The 25,466-nt window shown below is 38.7% G+C and overlaps 1 protein-coding gene across 1 annotated transcript in view; it reads left to right on the forward strand.

Moving 5' to 3' along the window:
- The window catches only part of LOC117387491 (protein HID1-like), a 53,533-nt gene that overhangs the window by 21,221 nt on the left and 6,846 nt on the right, over positions 1 to 25,466 (forward strand). Inside the window, exons 5-12 of the mRNA XM_033985005.2 lie at positions 21,516 to 21,622; positions 21,734 to 21,850; positions 22,251 to 22,467; positions 23,220 to 23,276; positions 23,375 to 23,515; positions 23,593 to 23,683; positions 24,318 to 24,469; positions 25,116 to 25,194. Of these exons, the coding sequence (XP_033840896.1) occupies positions 21,516 to 21,622; positions 21,734 to 21,850; positions 22,251 to 22,467; positions 23,220 to 23,276; positions 23,375 to 23,515; positions 23,593 to 23,683; positions 24,318 to 24,469; positions 25,116 to 25,194 (961 nt within the window). The remainder of the gene's footprint in view (positions 1 to 21,515; positions 21,623 to 21,733; positions 21,851 to 22,250; positions 22,468 to 23,219; positions 23,277 to 23,374; positions 23,516 to 23,592; positions 23,684 to 24,317; positions 24,470 to 25,115; positions 25,195 to 25,466) is intronic.

Genomic DNA, 25,466 nt, shown 5'->3' on the forward strand with positions numbered 1-25,466 from the left:
ATTTCCATGGAAACGTGCAGGCAGAGTCCCTCATCCAAGACAAATAAGTGTCAGGCTTGTGGAGATGCAAGCCCACTCATAGTAAGGACGCAGGTTTTTCAGAAAAATAAACAAACAAAATGACAAAAATTAAAATAAAACATAAACATACATTTTTGTCAAGACGTGGTGTTGCTATATGGAAATACTATTATTTTGTGTTGCTTTTAAAATTATCATGTGGGCATCAAAATGAGTATCGAGTCTAATTCTTATCGAAATTGAGTTTGAAATGTCAGTTATCGACAAACTGCAGTAGTACAACTATTTTGAGCCTTTATGAGCGATTATTGAGCATTTTGTATTTTACCTTTACCAAAATGCATAAACAAAAGATCAAGAGAGATATGTCTACATTACCAGTCCAAAAAAAGGTTGCCCCTGGCTTCATAGAAAACATGGAATGGAAAATGAAACCAGCAGAAGAGGATATGAACGCTCAAATCAAAGATCTAAAGGGGCTCATCCGAAAACAGCGAAAAGAAATCAGCCTGTTAAAGACAAGCCAGCAGAGTAAGATCAGCAGATAAAGGCTCTCCAAGGCGAAGTACAACAGTGGCAAATTAAAACTGCATCTGTAGAATGGGACTACGACATGGCCATCGTGTCTGCCAAAAGGTATGAAACTGAACTGAGTACTGCCAAAAATACAGTTGTTCAGCTACAGAAAACATCGACAAGTCTGCTTTGAGAACAGGCAAATACATGGACTTCATATCCAAACAGCACAACAAACACAAATCAAAGGAGAAAAAACTAAAGGTTGATATTACCAACCTAGAAGTGGATTGAAGCGTTAAACTCCAAGAGAAATCTGAGGAATTGTTGGAAAGGAAAGAGTCCTTACAGAAAGAAATTGCTGAAAGGATAAACAGGTCAAGAAACAGTCCCTTAGGATTCTGTACAAAACCTTGAAAATTGTATGTCAAAGTGACTTCTAAGAGTAAGAAGACGTATATAAGGAACAAATTGAGGGTTTAAACAAGGAAATTGACTATCTGGAATCTGTGATCATGGGCAAGACAAATGGTTAAAGACAGGAAATCGCTGTCCTCATTATGGAAAAGCGGAAGGTCATACAGGAACTGAAATTGAAAGAGACCAAGATCGTTTTGTGCGGAGCCAAGTATCGAACTTCCAACGCCAAGATAAAAGGTATGGAAGCAGAGATCACCCAGCTGACCAATCAGGAAGAGCAAATCAAGATCCAAAAACAGGCGCTCCAAGAAAGAGTGAAGAATGAGAATCTACAGTTCAAACTTGATTTGATCCACCCTACACTCATAAAAGATGTCGAAGCAAAACCAATCCCCCTGTTATGAAAAAACATAGTGATGTATAAATAAACAAAAAGCAAAACCAACAGAAAACAGTTGGTCAATTTTCATTTTTACAGTGAAAGAAGCAGGGAGTCAGTTGGAGGTTGTAGCGACCAGGCCTGCCCCCATCGACTGCTCCCTCCTAAAGAGGTGACTTTAGCTTTAATTAGCAGCTAACGCTAATGCTAATCAACTGCATATGACAGCATTTCAGGTTTTTATGTAGTTTTTTTATGCTGCTATTCCTTTCTTTGGTGAGACCTGAGGTAAATATGTAGTATACTTTTATGTAAGTCAAGTGGCAGTTTGTGAAATTTCTTTTAAAGTTGAAAAGTACACATAGGACAAAAAACACATTTGATACATGCATTTATAATGAAAACTTTTTATTTCTGCAGACAAAGATTGTATTTTGGTAAATTGTCACATTTTTATAGAGCACTATTCCACCTTCAAGGCACTCAAAGCGCTTTACATCAAGGCACCACTCACCCATTCACACACACATTCATACACCAGTGTACGCAGACACTGGAGGCGGAGCGGGTTGTCTTTTGAGCCTTTACGAGCAATTACAGAGTTGACGATTTTGGATTTTACCTGTATCAAAATGCCTAGACAAAAGATAAAGTGAGATATTTCTTAATTACCGATCCAAAATAAGCCTGCCCCTGGCTCCATGGAATATATGGAATGGAAAATACAACAATTGGAAGAATACATTCGCAGCGACATTCGATTAAAAGATATAGATAGGGTCATCCGAACACAACACATAGAAATCACATAAAGGAAAATGAGCAGCAAAAAATCCAGGAAATAAAAGATCTCCAAGATGAACTAAAACGCTGTCAAACTGAAACAGCATCCGTAAAATCGATGTACAACTCGACCGTCTGAATATTGCCAAAAATAGGATTGTTCAATTAGAGACAACATCTAAAACTCTGCTTTCGGAACAAAGAAACAAATTCATGGACTTGTTATCCAAACAACAGGTTGAATATGAATCAAAGGTGAAAAAACTAGAGGTTCAAATTGCCGACCTGGAAATGGATAGAAACGTTAAGCTCCAAGAAAAATCTGAGGAACTGTTGCAAATCAGAGAGTCTTTACAAAAAGACATTGACGGAAGGGATAAACGGATCGAAAAACAGTACCTTAAGATTGAAGAGCTGAAAGAAATCGCACAAACGCTACGAACTGAGAAGGACAACGTGTACGACACCATGAAAGACTTATTTGAAAGTGACTTTAAAGGGAAATTCCAAGATAATTTTAATAAGGTTTAATAAAGTCTGTGATAAAGGACAAAACAATTGAAATTGGAAATTTGAAAAAAAAGGGAACGTAAAACTTAAGAAAACGAATTTCGACAAAGACATTGACATCGCTAGCGAGATTAAGGAAAGGTATAGTGTCTTAGAGGTACTGAAAGAGATGGAGACCAAGAGCGTTTGGTGCGAAATCCCCAAGTGACGCAAAGACGAAAAACTTGGAAGCAGAGTTTTCAAAGTTGACTGATAGTGCAAAAAATATCGAGAGGGAAAAAAAAGGTGCTCCAGGATAGAAATAATGAACTGAGAGAAACAAATGAGAAATTACAGTTCAAAGCTGAATCATTCCAACCCATGCTCAAAGAAGAGAGGGAGAAATACAGACTTTTGAAGAACAAATTTAAAGATATCGACGTGAACTTAGAAGGCTGTAAAGTCGTTCTAGAAAATCTCAGAAGTCTGAAAAAAAAGTGGAAGCAATGTTTGGGTTTTACGTTAATGGGCACTCCAGAATGCCAGTAGATCAGCATGTGGAGAATATAAACGAGTACTTAACAGAGAAGATGAATAAGACAATAGAACACTCGGAAAAGATCGCAGAACATTGGCGACGGGAGCAGGAACAGACAGCGGCACACATTTGGAACATCAAACAGAAGGAAGAAAGTTCCGTAAATTCATTAGTTGTTAACAATCTGAAAATGCAAAACCTAAAGCCACAGACCTAAGTAGTCCAGACCCCATCCACCAAGAGTCCAGTGGCAAAGGCAATGATACTCCCACTAAAAATACTACTGCCAAAAATCCTCCCGCCAAAACTACTGCTGCCAAAAATACTCTTGCCAAAAAGACTCGTTAAAGAGGAGGACTACACTCTACTACATGTTTCAATTAGTTGCTAACTTGGGCGGGGTCTGGAGTTGGGGGAATGCATCTTGTTTTGTTTAGGTTTTTAGGCACTGTTGTTTTGTGGTGATTTACTTTTGGTACATTTTATTTTGTCATTGTACATTATAGTATAACGAATACAATCAATATTATAATTTGTCATCATGTCATCTGAACTACAGTTTACATCTGGGAATGTGAGGGGTCTAAATTCTAAATTTTTACCTGTTTAAGCTTGTCAAGCTTAAACAGGTAATGAGCAGAATTTTTACAAAACACACATCTGACACCAGATGATGTAGTGAGGGTGAGAAGGAGATGGCCTGGTCAAGTTTTTTCAACTTCTTTTAGTTCACGTGGGGTGATCACTTTAATACATAACTCAATGCCCTTTCACCTAATAATTGTAGAAGCTGACCGGTTAGTGCGATATCTTATGATACGATGCGAAATTAATTTGACTCGATTGAATTTAGTAAATTTATATGGTCCAAATTGTGATAACCCCCCATTTTTATCCCTGTCCGATCTGCCTGGTATCGTTGTTATAGGTGGAGATTGTACTCTCCGACCTGAAATTGATAGATCAGGGAGGGACACATCACATGCTCACTCTCGGAAAGAGTTACTTCATTATATTAGAGAGTTTAATTCAACAGATATATGGAGAAAACATCATTCTAATCAATCCACCTTCTCCTATTTCTCAGCCACTTGCCAGACTTTTTCTAGAATTGACTACTTTTTGGTCTCCGCTTCCCTTACATCTTCTGTCCCCAAACGTTGATATGATAGCATTATTATTTCGGACCATTCAACAGTATCTTTTAGTCTTAAAATGCCAACACCGCATTCGTCCACAAGGTGGCACCTTCAATCTTTTTGACTGAAAGATCCAGAATTCATGGAACAAATGACTGATTTCTTTATAAATAATACGGATCAAACTTCAGCTTCTACTCATTGGGAAGCCTCTAAAGATTTTTTTAAGAGGTCACATGATAAGCTATACAAGCTCCAAACATAAATCCTGGAAGCGTGAAATGGAACAATTGGAAAATAAAATAAATCAAATTCAGTCAGACCACTTTAATAATCCTTCTGAACAAACATAAAGATCTCACTGAACTTAGAGCCAAATATACCATCATTTCACTTAATAAAGCTACTAAACGCCTACTTAAAAGCAGTCCTACTATGAGCAGGGAGAAAAAGCTAGTAAGTTATTAGCCTGGCATATAAAATAAGCGGAGTCTGAGAGAACATTAAACATTATCGAAACTATGGGTTTGGCAATGGGTTTGAAACCAGTGATTTTAAAGAAATTAATAACGCCTTTAAATTATTTTATGAAAACCTGTATGGTTCTGCTGTCTCTCTCTCCCTGCTTTACAGAACCAGAAAAACTTTTTGGATTCATTGAATATTACTCCTCTTGAATTTTTGGCTAATTTGGATCTTGAAATAACTATTAAGGAACTTGCAGCAGCCACGTATGAAGGGCTCAAAGGCACCAGGGCCTGATGGCATTCCCATTAAGATCTCACTGATGCAGCCTTTACTTGAAATGTATAGAGAGTCTCTACTTAATGGATCCCTTCCACCCTCACTGAATACAGCCGTAATTACATTATTATTAAAGCCAGGCAAGGCCTCCACTCTGTGTGGATCTTATAGACCAATATCTCTTCTTAACAATGACCTGAAAATCCTGCGTAAAGCTCTAGCCAGGCATCTAGAAAAACGGTTACCTCAGCTGGTACATTCTGATCAGAACGGCTTTGTTCAGGGATGGCACGGCTTTCACAATATTAGACGAGTGTTTAATATTGTATTTGAGAGTTCTGGCTGCACAGATCCTTGGATGCTGAGAAGGCCTTTAATAAGGGAGTGGCAGTTTCAGTTTGAAGTTCTTCAAAGATTTGGCATAAAAAAGTTATTTCTCTCTTGGATTAAATTACTCTATGCTGACCTTCAGTCTGTGGTACTCACAAATGGACAATTATCCACACCTTTTAAGTTGCATAGAGGTACAAGACAGGGTTGACCCCTTGCTCCGTTATTATTTACCCTGGCAAGCGAGCCACTTGCAATGGCAATTTGTAATCACTCTATCTTAAAAGGTATTACAATAGGCGATAGAGAGCATCGCATCGCCCTTTATGCAGATGATGTAATTTTGTTTTGCTCCAATTTGAAACAAACCATATCTGCTCTAATAGATCTAATAAAATATTTTGGCAACTTTTCAGTTTATAAAATTAACAGCTCAAAATGTGCAATACTATTTTTGAACAAATTAAAGAAAGTGAAGCTCCCACTTCATACCCCTTTTGAGGTCTGTGAGCATAGTTTTACTTATCTTGGGGTTAAAATTACGCCTGCCATTGATGAAATTGTTCCAAAGAATTACAATGACCTAACAGAAAGGGTTCCTCAGTTGATAAACAGGTGGAACAATTTACCCATCTCAATGATTGCTCAATATGTGGATTAAAAATGTCAGTTTTACCAAAATATTTATATCTATTTCAATCTATCCCCCTTGCTCCCCCCACGTCATTCTTCAATACTTTTAGGAATCTGCTCAACTTTCGTGTGGAACAATAAATGTCCCAGGCTTAGGCTCTCCCTTCTGTATTTGCCGTATGACAGAGGTGGCTTGAAATGACCAAATCTAGAGTGGTATTATTGGGCAGCTCAAATAAGAGCAGGTATGTCTTATTTCAGAAAAATGCTCTACCACTTGGATTTCAATTGAAACACATCTGATTAATATTCCTCCAAATTTATACATGTACTCAGCAAATAAACGGAAATTACTTAAGAGCACTAGAAACCCTTTCCTTCAGAATACATTGTCGGTTTGGCACACCTTTTCAGCATATTTGGTGGAAAGTACTGAACTCTTTAAATTTTCTCTGATTTTTGGCAATGACAAATTTATTCCTGGTAGAGCAGACTCTGGGTTTAAAATCTGGGTAGCTCAGGGTATAGATAAAATAGTAGACTTGTATGATGAGAACAAGATCCTCATGTCTTTCGAAGAGCTAAAATCCAAATATAACCTTCCCAAAAAACACTTATTTAAATATTTACAATTTAGGAGTTTCATTTTTTCCAAACAAAAAAACAGCTTGTCAAGATTTACAAGAGGACATAACAGATGAAGAATGGACAAAAGCATGTCAGTTAGCTCAGACTCAGTCCATAAATACTAAGTCAAAGCTGTTCCAATATAAATGGATAAGTAGATGGTACATAACACCTGTTAAATTAAACCTATTTAAACCCAATATACCAGACACATGCTTGAAATGTAAAGGCCAAAAAGGTACCCCGTTTCATTGACTGTGGGAATGTCCCCTCATATTGTCATTTTGGGGTAATGTTTTGAACATCATTGGCAGAATTGTGGGCAAGGATGTCCCTATTAATCTTAATCCTAAAATGTGTCTAAAAATATGGTGTCTTTGCTGAATATTTGTTTTCTGGAAGCCAAATGTTGTATAGCTACATCGTGGAAATCAGAAATTCCTTTTACTGCTTCTCATCTTCTCTCATCTTTATTATAATTCCATGTCCATGTGCCTTGTTTGTTCTTTATTCCTGATGTTAAATGGAAATCAAAAATCTTAATAAACACATGTTAAAAAAAAAAAAAAAAAAAAAGCATACGGCTAGTGACAAACAGCGCGATAGAACGACAGAGTTGAACATTTTAGAATTTACCTATATCAAAATACCTAGGCAAAAGATCAAGAGAGATATTTCTCAATTACCGGTCCAAAATAAGCCTGCCCCTGGCTCCATGGAATATATGGAATGGAAAATTGAACAACTGGAAGAATACAACCGCATTTGATTAAAAGATCTGGAAAGGGTCATGCGAACACAATACATAGAAAACACTGAGTTAAAGGAAAATGAGCAGCAAAAAATCCAGGAGATAAAAGATCTCCAAGATGAACTAAAATTCTGTGAACTGAAACAGCATCCGTAAAATCGATGTACAACTCGACTGTCTTGTCCACCAAAAAGTATGAAGCGCAACTGAATATTGCCAAAAATAGGATTGTTCAATTAGAGACAACATCTAAAACTCTGCTTTCGGAACAAAGAGACAAATACATGGACTTGTTATCCAAACAACAGGTTGAATATGAATCAAAGGTGAAAAAACTAGAGGTTCAAATTGCCGACCTGGAAATGGATAGAAACGTTAAGCTCCGTTAAGATGAATAAGACAATAGAACACTCGGCAAAGATCGCAGAACATTGGCGACGGGAGCAGGAACAGACAGCGGCACACATTTGGAACATCAAACAGAAGGAAGAAAGCTCGGTAAATTCATTAGTTAACAATCTGAAAATGCAAAACCTAAAGCCACAGACCCAAGTAGTCCAGACCCCAAGAGTCCAGCAGCAAAGGCAACGACCCCGGCCAAAAATACTCCCACTAAAACTACTCCCACTAAAAATACTCCCCCAAAATTACTGCTGCCAAAAAGACTCGTTAGAGTGGAGGACTACACTTTGCCCACAACCATGTTTAATTAGTTGCTAACTTGGGCAGGGTCTGGAGAACAAAAGGAGAGAGTGAGGGGGAAGGAGGGGTGGACTTTGGAAGACTACTTTAAAAGTCCACCCTTGCAGACAGGTGTGTTTAGACACACAATGCACTAGGACTGAGTGACTCAGTCCTAGTGCATTGTGGGAAAACTCTAACCCTAGAGTTAGAGTGAGGGTTTTGTTGTTGTTTTTACGTTTTTGCTGTTGTAAAGTGCTATTCAAATAAAGTTTGATTGATTGATTGAGGGTTAGGGTGAGGGTTTGTCAACATTTTTCCACACCAATGTGTTATTTCCTTTTGCGTCTTAGATTAGATTAAGGAAGAAATTAGCCTTTGTTTTCCTAAGCAATGTTTTGACTATCCTTTCCGGTTTATTGGTAAAGATTAAGTCTATGAGTGTTTGAGAAGTTTTTGTTAATCTTGTAGGTTTATTTATTATTTGTCTCATTTCTAATGATTTCATAGTTTCTTTGAGTTTTTTCTTTCAGGCTTTATCGAGCCAAAGGCAGGAGAAGAGTTGGCCCAGGTTGGCAGAGTTTCAGCCATCAACCTGGTGTCTGTTAGTCGTCTACTTTTACTATTGGACCAGTTTGTATCTTGGGATTAATTGTTAGCTTACTTGTATATGCTGTCTTGCACTGATAAGAATGTTACTAGACACGTTAGGTTCAATTGTATTCCAATTTTCTTTTGCCCTGGTGAATTGCATTACATTAATTCTATGATTTGTACTTCTTAGTTATTTTTATACCTGTCAAATTTGGACACATATGTGTTTGTGTGTGTTTCTTTACTGTTTATTTTTCTTTAATTTTAGAATTATTATTTATTTCTACCACAGGCAGTGTTGTAACAACCACCCCAGATGTCCCAAATGTCTTTTAAACATATCACACGCTAGGTGTACCTTTAATATTGTAAGAATGTTTGTTTCTGTTATAAACGTCAAAGAGAACTAAGAGACTGAAACATAAAGTCTGAAGGGTTTAATGAGTTTCACACAGTTAAACTGAACAATGAAGCAATGGACTCTCCAGAAAGGATTTTATAGGCCCCTCCAATGTGTGTATGAGGAGGGTCTTTATTCTAATCCGCACGGCATCGTATGATCCACGCTGTTCTGCACAACATCTTCATGAGTTCCCACTCATTCTGTAGGTCTGTACCGTCCGGGTGGGCACGTGTCATTTACGTGTTAATAAATCAAGATAACATTTTAATGTAGTGCTGCTCTGCTAGAAAATACCTTACAATATTAAGTATACCAAAGACTTCTATGTGTACCAAACGTGGGCATTCACCAGCACACTAAGCATACCAAGCACAGGCGAACTACATGCCACTTTACACTACCACAGGCAGTGTGTTCCAAACAGAATACATGTCCTAAACGTTTGTAAGTATACCACACACTAAGTGTACCAAACACTTTTAACATTAAGTGTACGAAAGACTTCTATGTGTAAGAAACGCAGGCGTACTACATGTCAACTTTAGACTCCCACAGACAGTGTGTACCAAACGTTCTTAAGCACGTTAGGTGTAACAAGCAGCTTTAATATTAAGTGTAACAAACACTTCTATGCGTACCAACCATTACCACAGGCAGTTTGTACCAAACACACTGAACGTACCAAATGTTCTTAAGCTTACCACACGTTAGGTGTAACAAGCACCTTTAATATTAAGAGTACCAAACACTTCTATGCGTACCAAACGCGGGTGAACTACATCCTACTTTAGGCTACCACAGGTAGTGTGTATCAAACACACTAAATGTCCCCAAGCTTTTTAAAAAAAAAAATTATTTTATATTTTCTTTCCTCTCTCCTCCTTCTCCCCCTCTCCTCCTCCACTTCGCCCCCTCTGTTCTGCTGCCCCTCTGTCTCTCTACGGGGCGCGGATGTGTCCAAAAGTGATTAACATGATGAAGCCATGAGCTGATTTAATAATGAGAGCAGACACAAAACAAGATAAATGTGACTTTAGCTTTAAGTAGCAGCTAATGCTAATGCTAATGCTAATCAGTAGCATATGACAGCTTTTCAGATTTTTATGTTGTTTTTTATGTTGTTATTACTTTCTTTGGTGGGACCTGTGGTAAATATGTAGTACTTTTATGTACATGAAGTGGCAGTTAGTGAAAAAAAATAATAAGAAAGGTGAAAATTATTTGATATATTTATTTACAATGAACGACCAGCTCAAAGACTACAGCATACGACAATGCTCTTAACTGTCTGCTCGGTCAACCAACAATTACATTTCGTTTCTGTAAATTTACAGACACCTTTACGAGCAATTACAGAGTATCAAAATGCCTAGACAAAAGATAAAGTGGACACCTCCCTAGGGAGGTGTTCTGGGCATGTCCCACTGGAAGGAGGCCCCGGGGAAGACCCAGGACACGCTGGAGGGACTATGTCTCTTGGCTGGCCTGGGAACGCCTTGGGGTCCCACCGGAGGAGCTGGAGGACGTGTCTGGGGTGAGGGAAATTACAGAGTTAAAGGAAAATGAGCAGTGCAAAATCCAGGAGATAAAAGATCTCCAAGATGAAGTAACACGCTGTCAAACTGAAACGGCATCCGTAAAATCGATGTACAAGTCGACCGTCTCGTCTGCCAAAAAGTATGAAACTCAACTGAATATTGCCAAAAATAGGATTGTTCAATTAGAGACAACATCTAAAACCCTGCTTTCGGAACAAAGAGACAAATACATAGACATAAAGTAGCTCTCAGGTTAAAAAAGGTTGGTGACCCCTGTTCTACAGTATAGGCCAATAATATTTAACACAAATGAGGGGCCTTTAAAATGAATATTGTTCAAATGCAGATTTCTGTTGTGAAACAGTGAGTTCTTAGGTCTAATCAATAGAAATGATCAGGTTCAACATTTGTGCATTTACCTTTTGGATATTTCATAACTAAATACAACATTATCAATAGATGAACCTGTGGCCCCTCCCCCACCTGAGACTATGACATCATCGCATTCAAGAATCCAAAAACCCCCCAAAACAAAACACTGTTCTAGAACGCCCTAGATACGCCCTAGATACGCCCTAATGAAACTGTTGTGCTCCGTCTCCATAGAAACCAAAAGTGATTCTTTGAAGTTGTGATGTCATGGCAACGGAATGCTTTGAAGCTTTATGACATCACTGCCAGTCTGGCTTGCCAAGTTTGTACCTGTGTGCGAGCATTTCATTTCATCTCATTCACACGTAGAAGCATACGGCTAGCAACAAACAGCACGATAGAACGACTATTTTGAGCCTTTACGAGCAGTTAGAGAGTTGACCATTTTAGACTTTACCTATATCAAAATGCCTAGGCAAAAGATCAAGAGAGATATTTCTCAATTACCGGCCCAAAATAAGCCTGCCCCTGGCTCCATGGAATATATGGAATGGAAAATTGAACAACTGGAAGAATACTACCGCATTCGATTAAAAGAGCTGGAAATGGTCAACCAAACAAAATACATAAAAAAAACTGAGTTAGAGGAAAATGAGCAGCGCCAAATCCAGGAGATAGAAGATCTAAGATCTGAACTAAAACGCTGTCAAATTGAAACAGCATCCGTAAAATCAAAGTGCGAGGGCAAGATAGCCGGGTCCGTCTTGTCCGCCAAAAAGTTTGAAACGCAACTGAATATTGCCAAAATTAGGATTGTTCAATTAGAGACAGCAGAGAAAACATCTAAAACTCTGCTTTCAGAACAAAGAGACAAATACATGGACTTGTTATCCAAACAACAGGTTGAATATGAATCAAAGGTGAAAAAACTAGAGGTTCAAATTGCCGACCTGGAAATGGATAGAAACGTTAAGCTCCAAGAAAAATCTGAGGAACTGTTGCAAATCAGAGAGTCTTTACAAAAAGACATTGACGAAAGGGATAAACGGATCGAGAACCTTGAGATTAAACACAACCTTGAGATTAAAGAGCTGGAAGATATTGCAGACATGCTACGAATTGAGAAGAAGAAGGTGTACATAGCCACGAAAACGTCTTTTGAAATAGAATTTCAAACTAGAAAAGACTATTTTGTTGAGAAAATTGCGGGTTTAAAAGAAGAATTTAACAATCTGAAGTGTGACACAACAATTGAAATTAAGAATTTGAAAAAAGAGAACGCAAAACTTAAGAAATCGAATTTGGACAAAGACATTGAAATCGCTAGCGAGATTAAGGAAAGGCGTAGGGTCGTAGAGTTACTGAAAGAGATGGAGACCAAGAACGTTTTGTGCGAAGTCAAGGCTAAATCTTGCAATGAAAAAATGAAAAACATGGAAGCAGAGTTTTCGGAGTTGACTGATCGCGCAGAAAATATCAAGAGGGAAAAAAAGGTGCTCCAGGATAGAAATAATGAACTGAGAAAAACAAATGAGAAATTAAAGTTCGAAGTTGACTCATTCCAACCCATGCTCAAAGAAGAGAGGGAGAAATACAGACTTTTGGAGAAAAAATTGAAAGATATTGAAGTGAACTTAGAAGGCTGTAAAGTCGTTCTAGAAAATCCCAGACGTCTGAAAAAAAAAGTGGAATCAATGATTGGGTTTTACGTTAATGGGCACTCCAGAATGCCAGTAGATCAGCATGTGGAGAGTATAAACGAGTACTTAACAGAGAAGATGAATAAGACAATAGAACACTCGGAAAAGATCGCAGAACATTGGCGACGGGAGCAGGAACAGACAGCGGAACACATTTGGAACATCAAACAGAGGGACAATCGTCACCTAAATTCATTAGTTAACAATCTGAAAATGGAAATCCAAAAGCAACAGACCCAAGTAGTCCAGACCCCATCCACCAAGAGTCCAGCGGCAAAGGCAACGACCCCGGCCAAAACTACTCCCACTAAAACTACTCCCGCCAAAACTACTCCCACTAAAAATACTCCCGCCAAAACTACTCCCACTAAAAATACTCCCCCCAAAACTACTCCCACTAAAAATACTCCCCCCAAAACTACTCCCACTAAAACTACTCCCACTAAAAATACTCCCGCCAAAAAGACTCGTTAGAGTGGAGGACTACACTCTGCCCATGACCATGTTTAATTAGTTGCTAACTTGGGCGGGGTCTGGAGAACAAAAGGAGAGAGTGAGGGGGAAGGAGGGGTGGACTTTGGAAGACTACTTTAAAAGTCCACCCTTGCAGACAGGTGTGTACCTGATACTATTGACACAACAGCACCCGGCTAGCTAGATTTAGACAATGAAATGTAAAGTTTGTTGAATAAATCTGATTGTGAGGGTTAGGGGTGTGCTAAAAAATCGATACACCGATATATATCGATATTATTAAAATCGATACAGTATCGATTCTCCGTTTTCTAGTATCAATATTCCCCCCAGACGTTAGGCAGTATAGCTGCGCTGCCACATCTTTACTCTTTACTGGTGAAGAGAAGCGTGCAGCAGAAGAGAAAATGTCAGAAAAAATGTTTCTACCGCCTTCCTCCCTAAAGGCAGACGTATGGGCGCATTTTGGTTTTAAAGCCCGAGAGAGGGGAAGCGGAATGGACAAAACCAGCGCTATCTGTACGCATTGCCAAATGGCTATCAAATATTCAGGTAAGACGACCAACCTCAGAGCTCACCTGCAGCGCCACCATCCCGACAAGCTAGTTTTACTGCCGCCGAAGAAAAGCCTGGACCCAAAACAACGCACTTTGGAGAGTCACATAAGCAGACTAGCATCCAACTCTCCGCGTGCACTTAAGATTACAGACACTATTGTGCATTATATCTGCCAAGGTCTATGTCCATACAGTGTTGTGGAGAACCCAGGCTTTCGTCTTATGATAAACACATTAGATCAACGCTATGTGATTCCCACACGTAAACATTTGACGGAGGTAGCGGTCCCGCGAATGTATCAGAGGGTGAAAGATGCCGTTAAAACCAGTCTAACTGCAGCACCAAGAGTGGCCCTTATTTGTGACGGCTGGACGTCCCGTGCAACGGAATCGTATGTAACCATTACAAGCCATTTTATCAACGAACACTGGGAGCTAATTTCCAACGTTTTACAAACTAGAGCCATGCATGAAAGTCACACAGGGACTAACATTGCGGAGTTACTCAGCGCGGCTCTTGAGGAATGGGACATTGCTGGCAAAGACCCGGCTATTGTGACGGACAACGCCGCTAATATGAGCGTCGCGGTGGAGCTCACTGGCATGTTGCATTTTAAGTGCTTTGCCCATACGCTCAACCTGGCATCACAGCGTGCTTTGAAACTGCCTGTAGTCGCGCGTCTTTTAGGTCGTGTGAGACGCATTTCAAACTTTTTCAGGCGCAGCACAACAGCTAGCCACGTACTCCGCCAAAAGCAAAAGCTGCTGCAGTTGCCAGAGCACAAACTGATCGTCGACGTTGTGACCAGGTGGAACAGTGCGCACGACATGCTCCAACGATTTCTTGAGCAGCAACCAGCCATATCAGCTGCTCTTTTGTCAAGTGAGGTGAGAAAGACAGAGAAAGAAGTATGCACCCTAAGTGAGTCAGACATAACGTCTGCAGAGGATATTGTGGATGCCATGAAGCCCATGAAGGTAGCAACACTAGTGATGTCCAAGGAAAGTACACCAACACTATCAGTTGTTGCACCACTTCATGCTCAGCTCATCCATGATTTACAAGAGAGTCCATCTGATTCCACCTTGGTGAAAGAAATCAAAGCAGCCATTTGTGAGGATCTGAGCAAGAGGTACAAGGATCAACATAAAGAGACTATGTATTTATGCTCGGCACTGGATCCACGATTCAAAGCTTTGCCCTTCCTTCCTGACCATCAACAAGATGAAATCTACATGAGAGTCATTGCAGAGGCTGGAAGAATTCATGACTCATTTCACGTATGTTGATTTGTTGTTTCACAAATAAATAAATAAAATATTCATCACATATCACATTGTAAAGTACAAAGTTAAATATTAAATAGTGTACATTAAATTCATAGCTGATTTTAAATTCAAACTAGAATGTATTTTGACAAAAATTAGGAACCCACAAGTGGGTATAACTTTCAGTCAGCTGACTATAGATGTTTTAACTTATTTGTCCTTAAAGTTTATGAACACAAACTTAACACAAACATGTCATTTGCTTTATAATATAGAAAGAGGTTGATCTGGAAATCGTGACTGAGGTGATGCCTGTGGAGCAAGACGATTCTGAAGAAGTTAAAGAAAACTGTGCTGCTGGCCCACCACCCAAGCGAACAAAGGACATGTACAGTTTGGCTGATTTACTTGGTCCAACCTACTGTGCAGGTACTGCTGCGAGACAAAGAACCACACAGGACCATGCAGAAGAAGAGGTGACAAGGTACAAGGAGGCACCAGCCTTGTCCCTTTCAGAGGGAAATCCACTTAGTTGGTGGAAAGAGCATCAGAATGAATATCCACTCATGTCACAGCTTGCAAAAATGTACCTATGCATCCCAGGGACCAGTGTCTCCTCTGAGCGCGTATTCTCGACAGCAGGAGACATTGTCACTGCTCAGAGAAGCACACTCAGCTCAGATCATGTTGACCAAATTCTGTTTCTAAACAAAAATCTTTAAGAAATGGCTTTCTATTCTTGTAGTTGTTTGGTCAAGTTTGCTGATAAACAATGTTCACAGGGCTACTAATGTTACTAGTCAAGTTAACCAAATCAGCATTATTCTAGGTTTAATGAATGTTCTATGTTTGACTATAAATGCAGCATTTGGTTTTAGAATCACAGCTGTGATTTAATAGGTACATTGTGAGATCCTTTAGATCAGTCAAACTGCACGTGCCTTTGTTTAATTGTTGAACTCGTATAAGCTATGGATGATGATGCAGCTGAGCACTTTTTTGAGGCTGTATGTATTGTTCTACTTAGAAACATGCATTCATCAAAAAGCACTTTATTGTGTTTAATCTTCAATAAATGGAAGAGAAATGCACCATTTAATGTTTTTTTTGGGGGGAAAATGGGGTTGATCATTAAAGTAAGAGGCTGAAGGTCTTTATTTTTTTCTGAATCGTATTGTATCGATTTGAAATGTATCGAATCGTATCGAATCATATCAAAATGCACTGTATCGAGATACGTATCGTATCGTGGCCTGTGTATCGAGGTACGTATCGTATCGGCAACTTCTTGGTGATACCCAGCCCTAGTGAGGGTTAGGGTGAGGGTTAGGGTGAGGGTTAGGGTGAGGGTTAGGGTGTACCTGATACTATTGACACAACAGCACCCGGCTAGCTAGATTTAGACAATGAAATGTAAAGTTTGTTGAATAAATCTGATTGTAACAGAAAAGATTATTTGCATTCATTTTTTATGACAACACCAATGTGTTTCACAGCTGTATTTAAGTATGTGTTTGCATGTTAGGCAAGAATTTTAATAAAATCTTAAATATAAATGATGTTAAAGGTACAATATGTAACTTTCTGGACTTGACACAAAAAAGGCAGTTAAAACTATACTTCAGAACATTATCCATGGAGATAAAATTGTTTTGTACCATACTGTGGAACATTATAGGCAATACAACAACATTTCCATGGAAACGTGCAGGCAGAGTCCCTCATCCAAGACAAATAAGTGTCAGGCTTGTGGAGATGCAAGCCCACTCATAGTAAGGACGCAGGTTTTTCAGAAAAATAAACAAACAAAATGACAAAAATTAAAATAAAACATAAACATACATTTTTGTCAAGACGTGGTGTTGCTATATGGAAATACTATTATTTTGTGTTGCTTTTAAAATTATCATGTGGGCATCAAAATGAGTATCGAGTCTAATTCTTATCGAAATTGAGTTTGAAATGTCAGTTATCGACAAACTGCAGTAGTACAACTATTTTGAGCCTTTATGAGCGATTATTGAGCATTTTGGATTTTACCTTTACCAAAATGCATAAACAAAAGATCAAGAGAGATATGTCTACATTACCAGTCCAAAAAAAGGTTGCCCCTGGCTTCATAGAAAACATGGAATGGAAAATGAAACCAGCAGAAGAGGATATGAACGCTCAAATCAAAGATCTAAAGGGGCTCATCCGAAAACAGCGAAAAGAAATCAGCCTGTTAAAGACAAGCCAGCAGAGTAAGATCAGCAGATAAAGGCTCTCCAAGGCGAAGTACAACAGTGGCAAATTAAAACTGCATCTGTAGAATGGGACTACGACATGGCCATCGTGTCTGCCAAAAGGTATGAAACTGAACTGAGTACTGCCAAAAATACAGTTGTTCAGCTACAGAAAACATCGACAAGTCTGCTTTGAGAACAGGCAAATACATGGACTTCATATCCAAACAGCACAACAAACACAAATCAAAGGAGAAAAAACTAAAGGTTGATATTACCAACCTAGAAGTGGATTGAAGCGTTAAACTTCAAGAGAAATCTGAGGAATTGTTGGAAAGGAAAGAGTCCTTACAGAAAGAAATTGATGAAAGGATAAACAGGTCAAGAAACAGTCCCTTAGGATTCTGTACAAAACCTTGAAAATTGTATGTCAAAGTGACTTCTAAGAGTAAGAAGACGTATATAAGGAACAAATTGAGGGTTTAAACAAGGAAATTGACTATCTGGAATCTGTGATCATGGGCAAGACAAATGGTTAAAGACAGGAAATCGCTGTCCTCATTATGGAAAAGCGGAAGGTCATACAGGAACTGAAATTGAAAGAGACCAAGATCGTTTTGTGCGGAGCCAAGTATCGAACTTCCAACGCCAAGATAAAAGGTATGGAAGCAGAGATCACCCAGCTGACCAATCAGGAAGAGCAAATCAAGATCCAAAAACAGGCGCTCCAAGAAAGAGTGAAGAATGAGAATCTACAGTTCAAACTTGATTTGATCCACCCTACACTCATAAAAGATGTCGAAGCAAAACCAATCCCCCTGTTATGAAAAAACATAGTGATGTATAAATAAACAAAAAGCAAAACCAACAGAAAACAGTTGGTCAATTTTCATTTTTACAGTGAAAGAAGCAGGGAGTCAGTTGGAGGTTGTAGCGACCAGGCCTGCCCCCATCGACTGCTCCCTCCTAAAGAGGTGACTTTAGCTTTAATTAGCAGCTAACGCTAATGCTAATCAACTGCATATGACAGCATTTCAGGTTTTTATGTAGTTTTTTTATGCTGCTATTCCTTTCTTTGGTGAGACCTGAGGTAAATATGTAGTATACTTTTATGTAAGTCAAGTGGCAGTTTGTGAAATTTCTTTTAAAGTTGAAAAGTACACATAGGACAAAAAACACATTTGATACATGCATTTATAATGAAAACTTTTTATTTCTGCAGACAAAGATTGTATTTTGGTAAATTGTCACATTTTTATAGAGCACTATTCCACCTTCAAGGCACTCAAAGCGCTTTACATCAAGGCACCACTCACCCATTCACACACACATTCATACACCAGTGTACGCAGACACTGGAGGCGGAGCGGGTTGTCTTTTGAGCCTTTACGAGCAATTACAGAGTTGACGATTTTGGATTTTACCTGTATCAAAATGCCTAGACAAAAGATAAAGTGAGATATTTCTTAATTACCGATCCAAAATAAGCCTGCCCCTGGCTCCATGGAATATATGGAATGGAAAATACAACAATTGGAAGAATACATTCGCAGCGACATTCGATTAAAAGATATAGATAGGGTCATCCGAACACAACACATAGAAATCACATAAAGGAAAATGAGCAGCAAAAAATCCAGGAAATAAAAGATCTCCAAGATGAACTAAAACGCTGTCAAACTGAAACAGCATCCGTAAAATCGATGTACAACTCGACCGTCTGAATATTGCCAAAAATAGGATTGTTCAATTAGAGACAACATCTAAAACTCTGCTTTTGGAACAAAGAGACAAATACATGGACTTGTTATCCAAACAACAGGTTGAATATGAATCAAAGTTGAAAAAACTAGAGGTTCAAATTGCCGACCTGGAAATGGATAGAAACGTTAAGCTCCAAGAAAAATCTGAGGAACTGTTGCAAATCAGAGAGTCTTTACAAAAAGACATTGACGGAAGGGATAAACGGATCGAAAAACAGTACCTTAAGATTGAAGAGCTGAAAGAAATCGCACAAACGCTACGAACTGAGAAGGACAACGTGTACGACACCATGAAACACTTATTTGAAAGTGACTTTAAAGGGAAATTCCAAGACAATTTTAATAAGGTAATTGTGGGTTTAAACAAAGAAATTGACAATCTGAAGTCTGTGATAAAGGACAAAACAATTGAAATTGGAAATTTGAAAAAAGAGAACGTAAAACTTAAGAAAACGAATTTCGACAAAGACATTGACATCGCTAGCGAGATTAAGGAAAGGTATAGTGTCTTAGAGGTACTGAAAGAGATGGAGACCAAGAGCGTTTGGTGCGAAATCCCCAAGTGACGCAAAGACGAAAAACTTGGAAGCAGAGTTTTCGAAGTTGACTGATCGCGCAAAAAATATCGAGAGGGAAAAAAAGGTGCTCCAGGATAGAAATAATGAACTGAGAGAAACAAATGAGAAATTACAGTTCAAAGCTGAATCATTCCAACCCATGCTCAAAGAAGAGAGGGAGAAATACAGACTTTTGAAGAACAAATTTAAAGATATCGACGTGAACTTAGAAGGCTGTAAAGTCATTCTAGAAAATGGGCTGGGTACTCAGAATATATATTTTTTAAAATGTCTCTAGGTCACATTTTTATACAGCGCTTTTCCACCTTCAAGTCACTCAAAGCGCTTTACATCGAGGAACCACTCATCCATTCACACACACATTCATACACCAGTGTGCGCAGACACTCGGCTCAAGGTGGGTTAAGTGTCGTGCCCAAAGACACAATAATGGCATTCATCTGTGGAAGCTGGAATCTCACCACCAATCTATAGGTCAGCTATTCTGACGGCTCTACCAATATTGTTTATGTCAAGAGCGGGATTTGAACCTCTAACCTTCGTATCAGTGGACACTCTGCTAACTGAGCCCTTGCTTTTAATGACAGAGGATCTTGATTAAAATGTAATCAATTGCGCTGTGCTTGTTTACGAACCATCTTATTTATTACACCTTGTCTTTAAAACAGCTACCATTTTTAGCTACTCAGTTTGTTCATCTAGCTGTTTTTATATAGTTATAACAACTTACTCACAAATCCAACAACAAAAACGTTATTTAAAGGCAACCATTTCCTTTTGCTGTGTACAATATATTTGTAATCCATACTTACACACACTAATGCCCTTGGCCTCTGTTATCAGTGAGCAGTTATTAAAATACTGCTGAGCACATGATACGAGGAGGTGTTGGCAGCATCCTGTGTTTAGCTCATGTGCTTTATCAGAGGCTAAGTATAGGAAAATATATAGCAACATTAGCTAAGCGTTCATTCATGCATATCTGGTAGTTTTCATAGAGTTGGTTTCAGTTGTTAGACCTGCACTAGGGCTGGGTAATTATTTCAATTTCAATCACAATCAAGATTCAGTCATGTCTAACAGGCACAGCAGCATCTTAGCTAACTCACTGTGTCTCAAAGCTAACAGTCACTTTTATTAAAATTGAAAAACATAAAATAAATGACATATTAACATTCAAATTACTTAAAATAAAGAGTACCTGATTATTTTTATATGTAGAATACTTCAATTTGTGATGTTGTTTTAATAATTATTATACATCAAAATTAGCATTAGCGTTAGCATTGAGACACTAACATGTCTCTTTCTAAACTCAGAAGTGTCTCCAGTGAAGTATTCATTTTATTTGTGTAGTTTCTAACGTGTTGTCGGTAACATCCACTCGCATCTCCCTGTCCACTGGCTGATCTTTAAATATATTCTTCTTCATTTAGAGGTCTACAGCCAATCTTCTTTCAGTAAAAATGTGGTTTGGAGCAGAGGTCAGACTTCGCGGGGAGGAAGTGAAACTATTTTTGTTTTAAATGGAACTGATCTTAAAGGTCTGCTGTTTATAATAATAATATTACATCAGATTTATATAACGCTTTTCTTGGACTCTCAAAGATGATTTACAGTTTTATGCCTTATTCATTCACTCCACACTTGGTAGTGGTAAGTTACTATTGTAGCCATAGCTGCCCTGGGACAGACTGACATTAGTGAGGCTGCCAATCTGTGCCATCAACTCCTCCGACCACCACCAGCTCACTCCCTCTCACACCACTGTCATACTAGCCAATGTGGGTGAAGTGTCTTGCCTAAAGACACAACAACGCCCCACTATATGTTCATAAAATCAATGCTTAAAGCCATTTTTATTTAGTTTTTGATAGGAAAGAATAATATCTAACAAAAACAAAGATCGGAAGAGAGGAAAATAAATGTGTTAAATCATGTTTCCATATCATAAAATACCTAATACTTAACACCGTCTTTGCATGTTTCAGGACTCTGTAGAAGATATTCATTCCATTGACAGCTGTGAGTTCATTTGGGAGGCTGGAGTCGGTTTCGCTCAGTCTCCTCCAGCGAACTACATCCATGACCAAAACAGGTTTATTAGTCCTCTATGTTCTGTACAAAATAGTTTACACATACTTTAAAATGTACTTGTATTTTTAGGCCAAAACTTGACTAAATATTTCTATATCTTCTCTTGTTTTAGGACTGAGTTGTTGAAGTTGCTGCTGACTTGTTTCTCAGAGGCCATGTACATCTCAGCGTCATCAGAAAAGAAAAGCACAAATCCATGGGTGACATTCTTTGCCTCCTCCGAAAACAGGTGATTCCACCAGGGCTTGACCTGACTAAGGCTGGGCCAGGACTAAACCAGAACTAAACCTGGACTGTACCAGGTCTGTACCAGGTCTGTACCAGGACTAAATCTGGTCTATACCAGTACCAAAATAGGACTTTTACCAGGGCTCAAACCAGAACTGGGCCAGGACTAGGAATAAACCAAGTCAATATCAGTACCACTCTCGACCTCATACCAGGACTAAAACCAGGACTAAAACCAAGACTAAAAACAGGACTAAAACCAGGATTAAAACCAGGACTGGGACTAAACCAAGTCTATACCAGTATCACGGACGATCTCATACCAGGACTAAAAGCAGAGCGAAAACCAGGACTAAAACAGATCTAAACCAGGTCTAACCCAGTCTCCGCTCTCATTGCAGACACGCCTTGCCCCTCTTTACGTCCCTGCTGAACGTGGTGTGTGCCTATGACCCGGTGGGGCTGGGGCTGCCCTATAACCACTTCCTGTTTTCAGACCACCGGGAGGCGCTGGTGGAGCAGGCCATTCAGGTGCTCATTGTGACTCTGGAGCACGAGGGACGAACAGCTTTGCCGGCTCTGGACACAACCATAGCCAACTCGAATGAACAGCCAGAGGTACAGAGAGGGAGGGGTTAAAGATGTAACATGTTACTTTTCTGGTGTGAGAGTACTATTTGCTTGTCTTCATGTAGATATTAAAGCAGACCTAGTATGCAAAAATCGACTTTTCAGACCATGTTATAGTTGTTTACCCTCTGAAGTTGTATTTGGAGTGATTCGTGCATGTTTGAGTAGTCTTCGCTTATTTTCAAGACGCCATATTAAAAGTGAAAGTTAAATCTGTCAACTGGACAAAAAGTTGTAGGAGTGATGACGTTTCACTGCTCACCCAAGCCGCTTCTTCAGTTATTGCCATATTGCCAATAAATTCACGTTTTCACCACCACTGGCACACATCCACTGCTCAGTTCTTACTTCGTTTGTTCTTCAATTTTATTTTCTTAATCGATAATACTCATAGGATTTGGCAGCGTCATGTAGTCACTTTGGTACCGATGGAAAAAAAAAAAAGTGCTGCTCGCTACTATGATGTGCAACTATCAATAGGAGGAGCAGGAGTACCACCAGCTCTACTAAGTAGTCCCTAAATTAGTTCAAAACATGGTGTAAATGAGACTAAACCAGGCCTAAACTGAACTAAACAGGTAATGAGGTGATGAGGTAGTTTTAATTAACAATTAACCCAAATAATACCAAGATCATATTAGAGGCAAGCAAGTGGTAGACATTCCCCCAGAAAAGTTACATAATGGCCCTTTAAAACCAATACAAAATCACCCCATTCATTTGCTTTATGTTGTCTTCAGCCATCAGGACCCGAGAACCTCTTTGTGAATTATCTTTCCAGGATCCACAGAGAAGAGGTACCGTCTTTTACTTGTGATTTGGGGCACACACATGATAATGAATAAGTTTTATTGTGTGTTTACGTTTGTTTGCGTCTATTATGTTTTTATTTCAGGACTTCAGTTTTATCCTTAAAGGCATGTCCAGTCTCTTGAACAACCCTCTGGTCCAAACTTATCTCCCAAACTCAACAAAGAAGATCCAGTTTCACCAAGAGCTGCTCGTGTTGTTCTGGAAGCTCTGCGACATCAACAGGGTAAAAAGGAATTTCATTAAAGGACAAAATAAATCTAATTTGGTGAATTAAATTTATGTGGACTTTTTATGTTGCAGAAATTCCTGTTTTTTGTTCTGAAAAGCAGCAACGTTTTGGAGATCCTGGTCCCGATACTTTTCTACCTAAATGAATCCAGAACAGATCATTGTAAGACTTGCTTTAAATATCAATCATCATAACTATTATATATCTGATTCAGCAGCTAATGGGGGCACAAGCTGTGTACCAAAACATTGCTTTTTTCATTGCAAAATATTATAACTGTATTGTATTGTAATAAGTGACTGAAAAGAAATTACCTCCTCAGTCTCAAAGCATTCTATACTATTGTTTTCACCTCAGATATAAACTTCAGCATTATATTTGTTTATTCAATAACAAAATTATGAAATATACAAAAATCATTATGCAAGTGTACTATAACTTCACAAACCTGATGTGCAGTAGCTTCCTTAGCAAAATGCACGTTGATTGTGTTGTGATACTGCTCTGAAGGAGGAGTGGCTTAGCGCAGAGAGCAAAGGGAGGAGAGACTCAGAGTCTCATAAACGGAACTGAAATTTTATAAACGTCTTAATACGCTGTTTTTTGCAAATATAACATTTTCAAGACAACAAACAGTAACACGGTCATGTAAGTATGTTATGTTTTATTATTATGAGCAATTATTTCCTCATAAAAGTCTAATATCCTTAAATAAATGATGTGGAAATGCAACATAATTCTTTATTAACTATGCTCCTGTCTTATATTTTGCATTTATTTGTGTATTTTTGTTCAGCTAAAGTGGGCCTGCTCCATATTGGTGTGTTCATTTTGCTGCTGCTCAGTGGAGAGAGGAACTTTGGCGTCCGTCTGAACAAACCCTACACCCTCCGAGTTCCCATGGAGATCCCCATCTTTACCGGGACACACGCCGACCTGCTCATAGTGGTGAGGCAGGACTGGGACTGGAACTGAGGCTAAAAAACAGGAATTAAAACTGGGACTAAAGATGGAACTAAAACCAGGACTTAAAAACCAGAACTAAAGCTGGGACTAACACTAACCAGGGACTGAAACTAAGGTAAAAAAAAACAGGAATCAAAACCAGGACTAAAGTTAGGACTAAAAACTAGGGACTGAAACTATGGCAAAAAACAGGGATCAAAATCAGGACTAAAGCGAGGAGTAAAAACTACTGACTGAAACTAAGACTAAAAACCAGGACTAAAGCCGGGACTACAGCTGGATCTAAAAACCAGGACTAAAACCGGGACTAATAATAGGACTAAAGGTTGGACTAACACTAACCAGGGACTAAAACTAAGACTAAAACCAGGAATCAAAACCAGGACTAAAGCTGAAATTAAAAACCGGGACTTAAAAACTAGGAGTAAATCGGGATTAAAGATGGGGATAAAAACCAGGATAAAAAAACAAGACCTAAAAAACAGGGCTTAAAAACCAAGGCTTAAACACCAGGACTAAAACTTCGATTAAAGATGGGGCTAAAAACCAGGACAGGACTGAAGCTGGGACTAACCCTAAAGAGGGACTGAACCATATCACAATCCTACAAATAATTTTCTTTACATAGATTTTCCACAAAATCATGACATGTGGACACCAGCGTCTGCAGCCGCTCTTCGACTGTTTACTCACGATCATCGTCAACAGTGAGTAACATCCGATAATATGCTCCTTTTTCAACAGTAAACAAGATATTTTTTGAATGGTGACAAATATAAACACATTTTTCTCTATAAAACTATGTTAGTGTGCCCAATAAATCCTTAAAGGGCCTGTACCTTTTTTTTTTTTATTTGAACAAATGTGTCTTACCCTAGTACAGACATATTGTACAAGCAGCTCTTGAGGATAGAATAAGTCCACTGTGTGCTTATAAACTCATTGTGAGTTATTTGGATGTTTGGAATGCATAAAGTAA

This window comes from Periophthalmus magnuspinnatus, chromosome 19 (genome assembly GCF_009829125.3).
Source record: "Periophthalmus magnuspinnatus isolate fPerMag1 chromosome 19, fPerMag1.2.pri, whole genome shotgun sequence".
Lineage (NCBI taxonomy): Eukaryota > Metazoa > Chordata > Actinopteri > Gobiiformes > Gobiidae > Periophthalmus > Periophthalmus magnuspinnatus.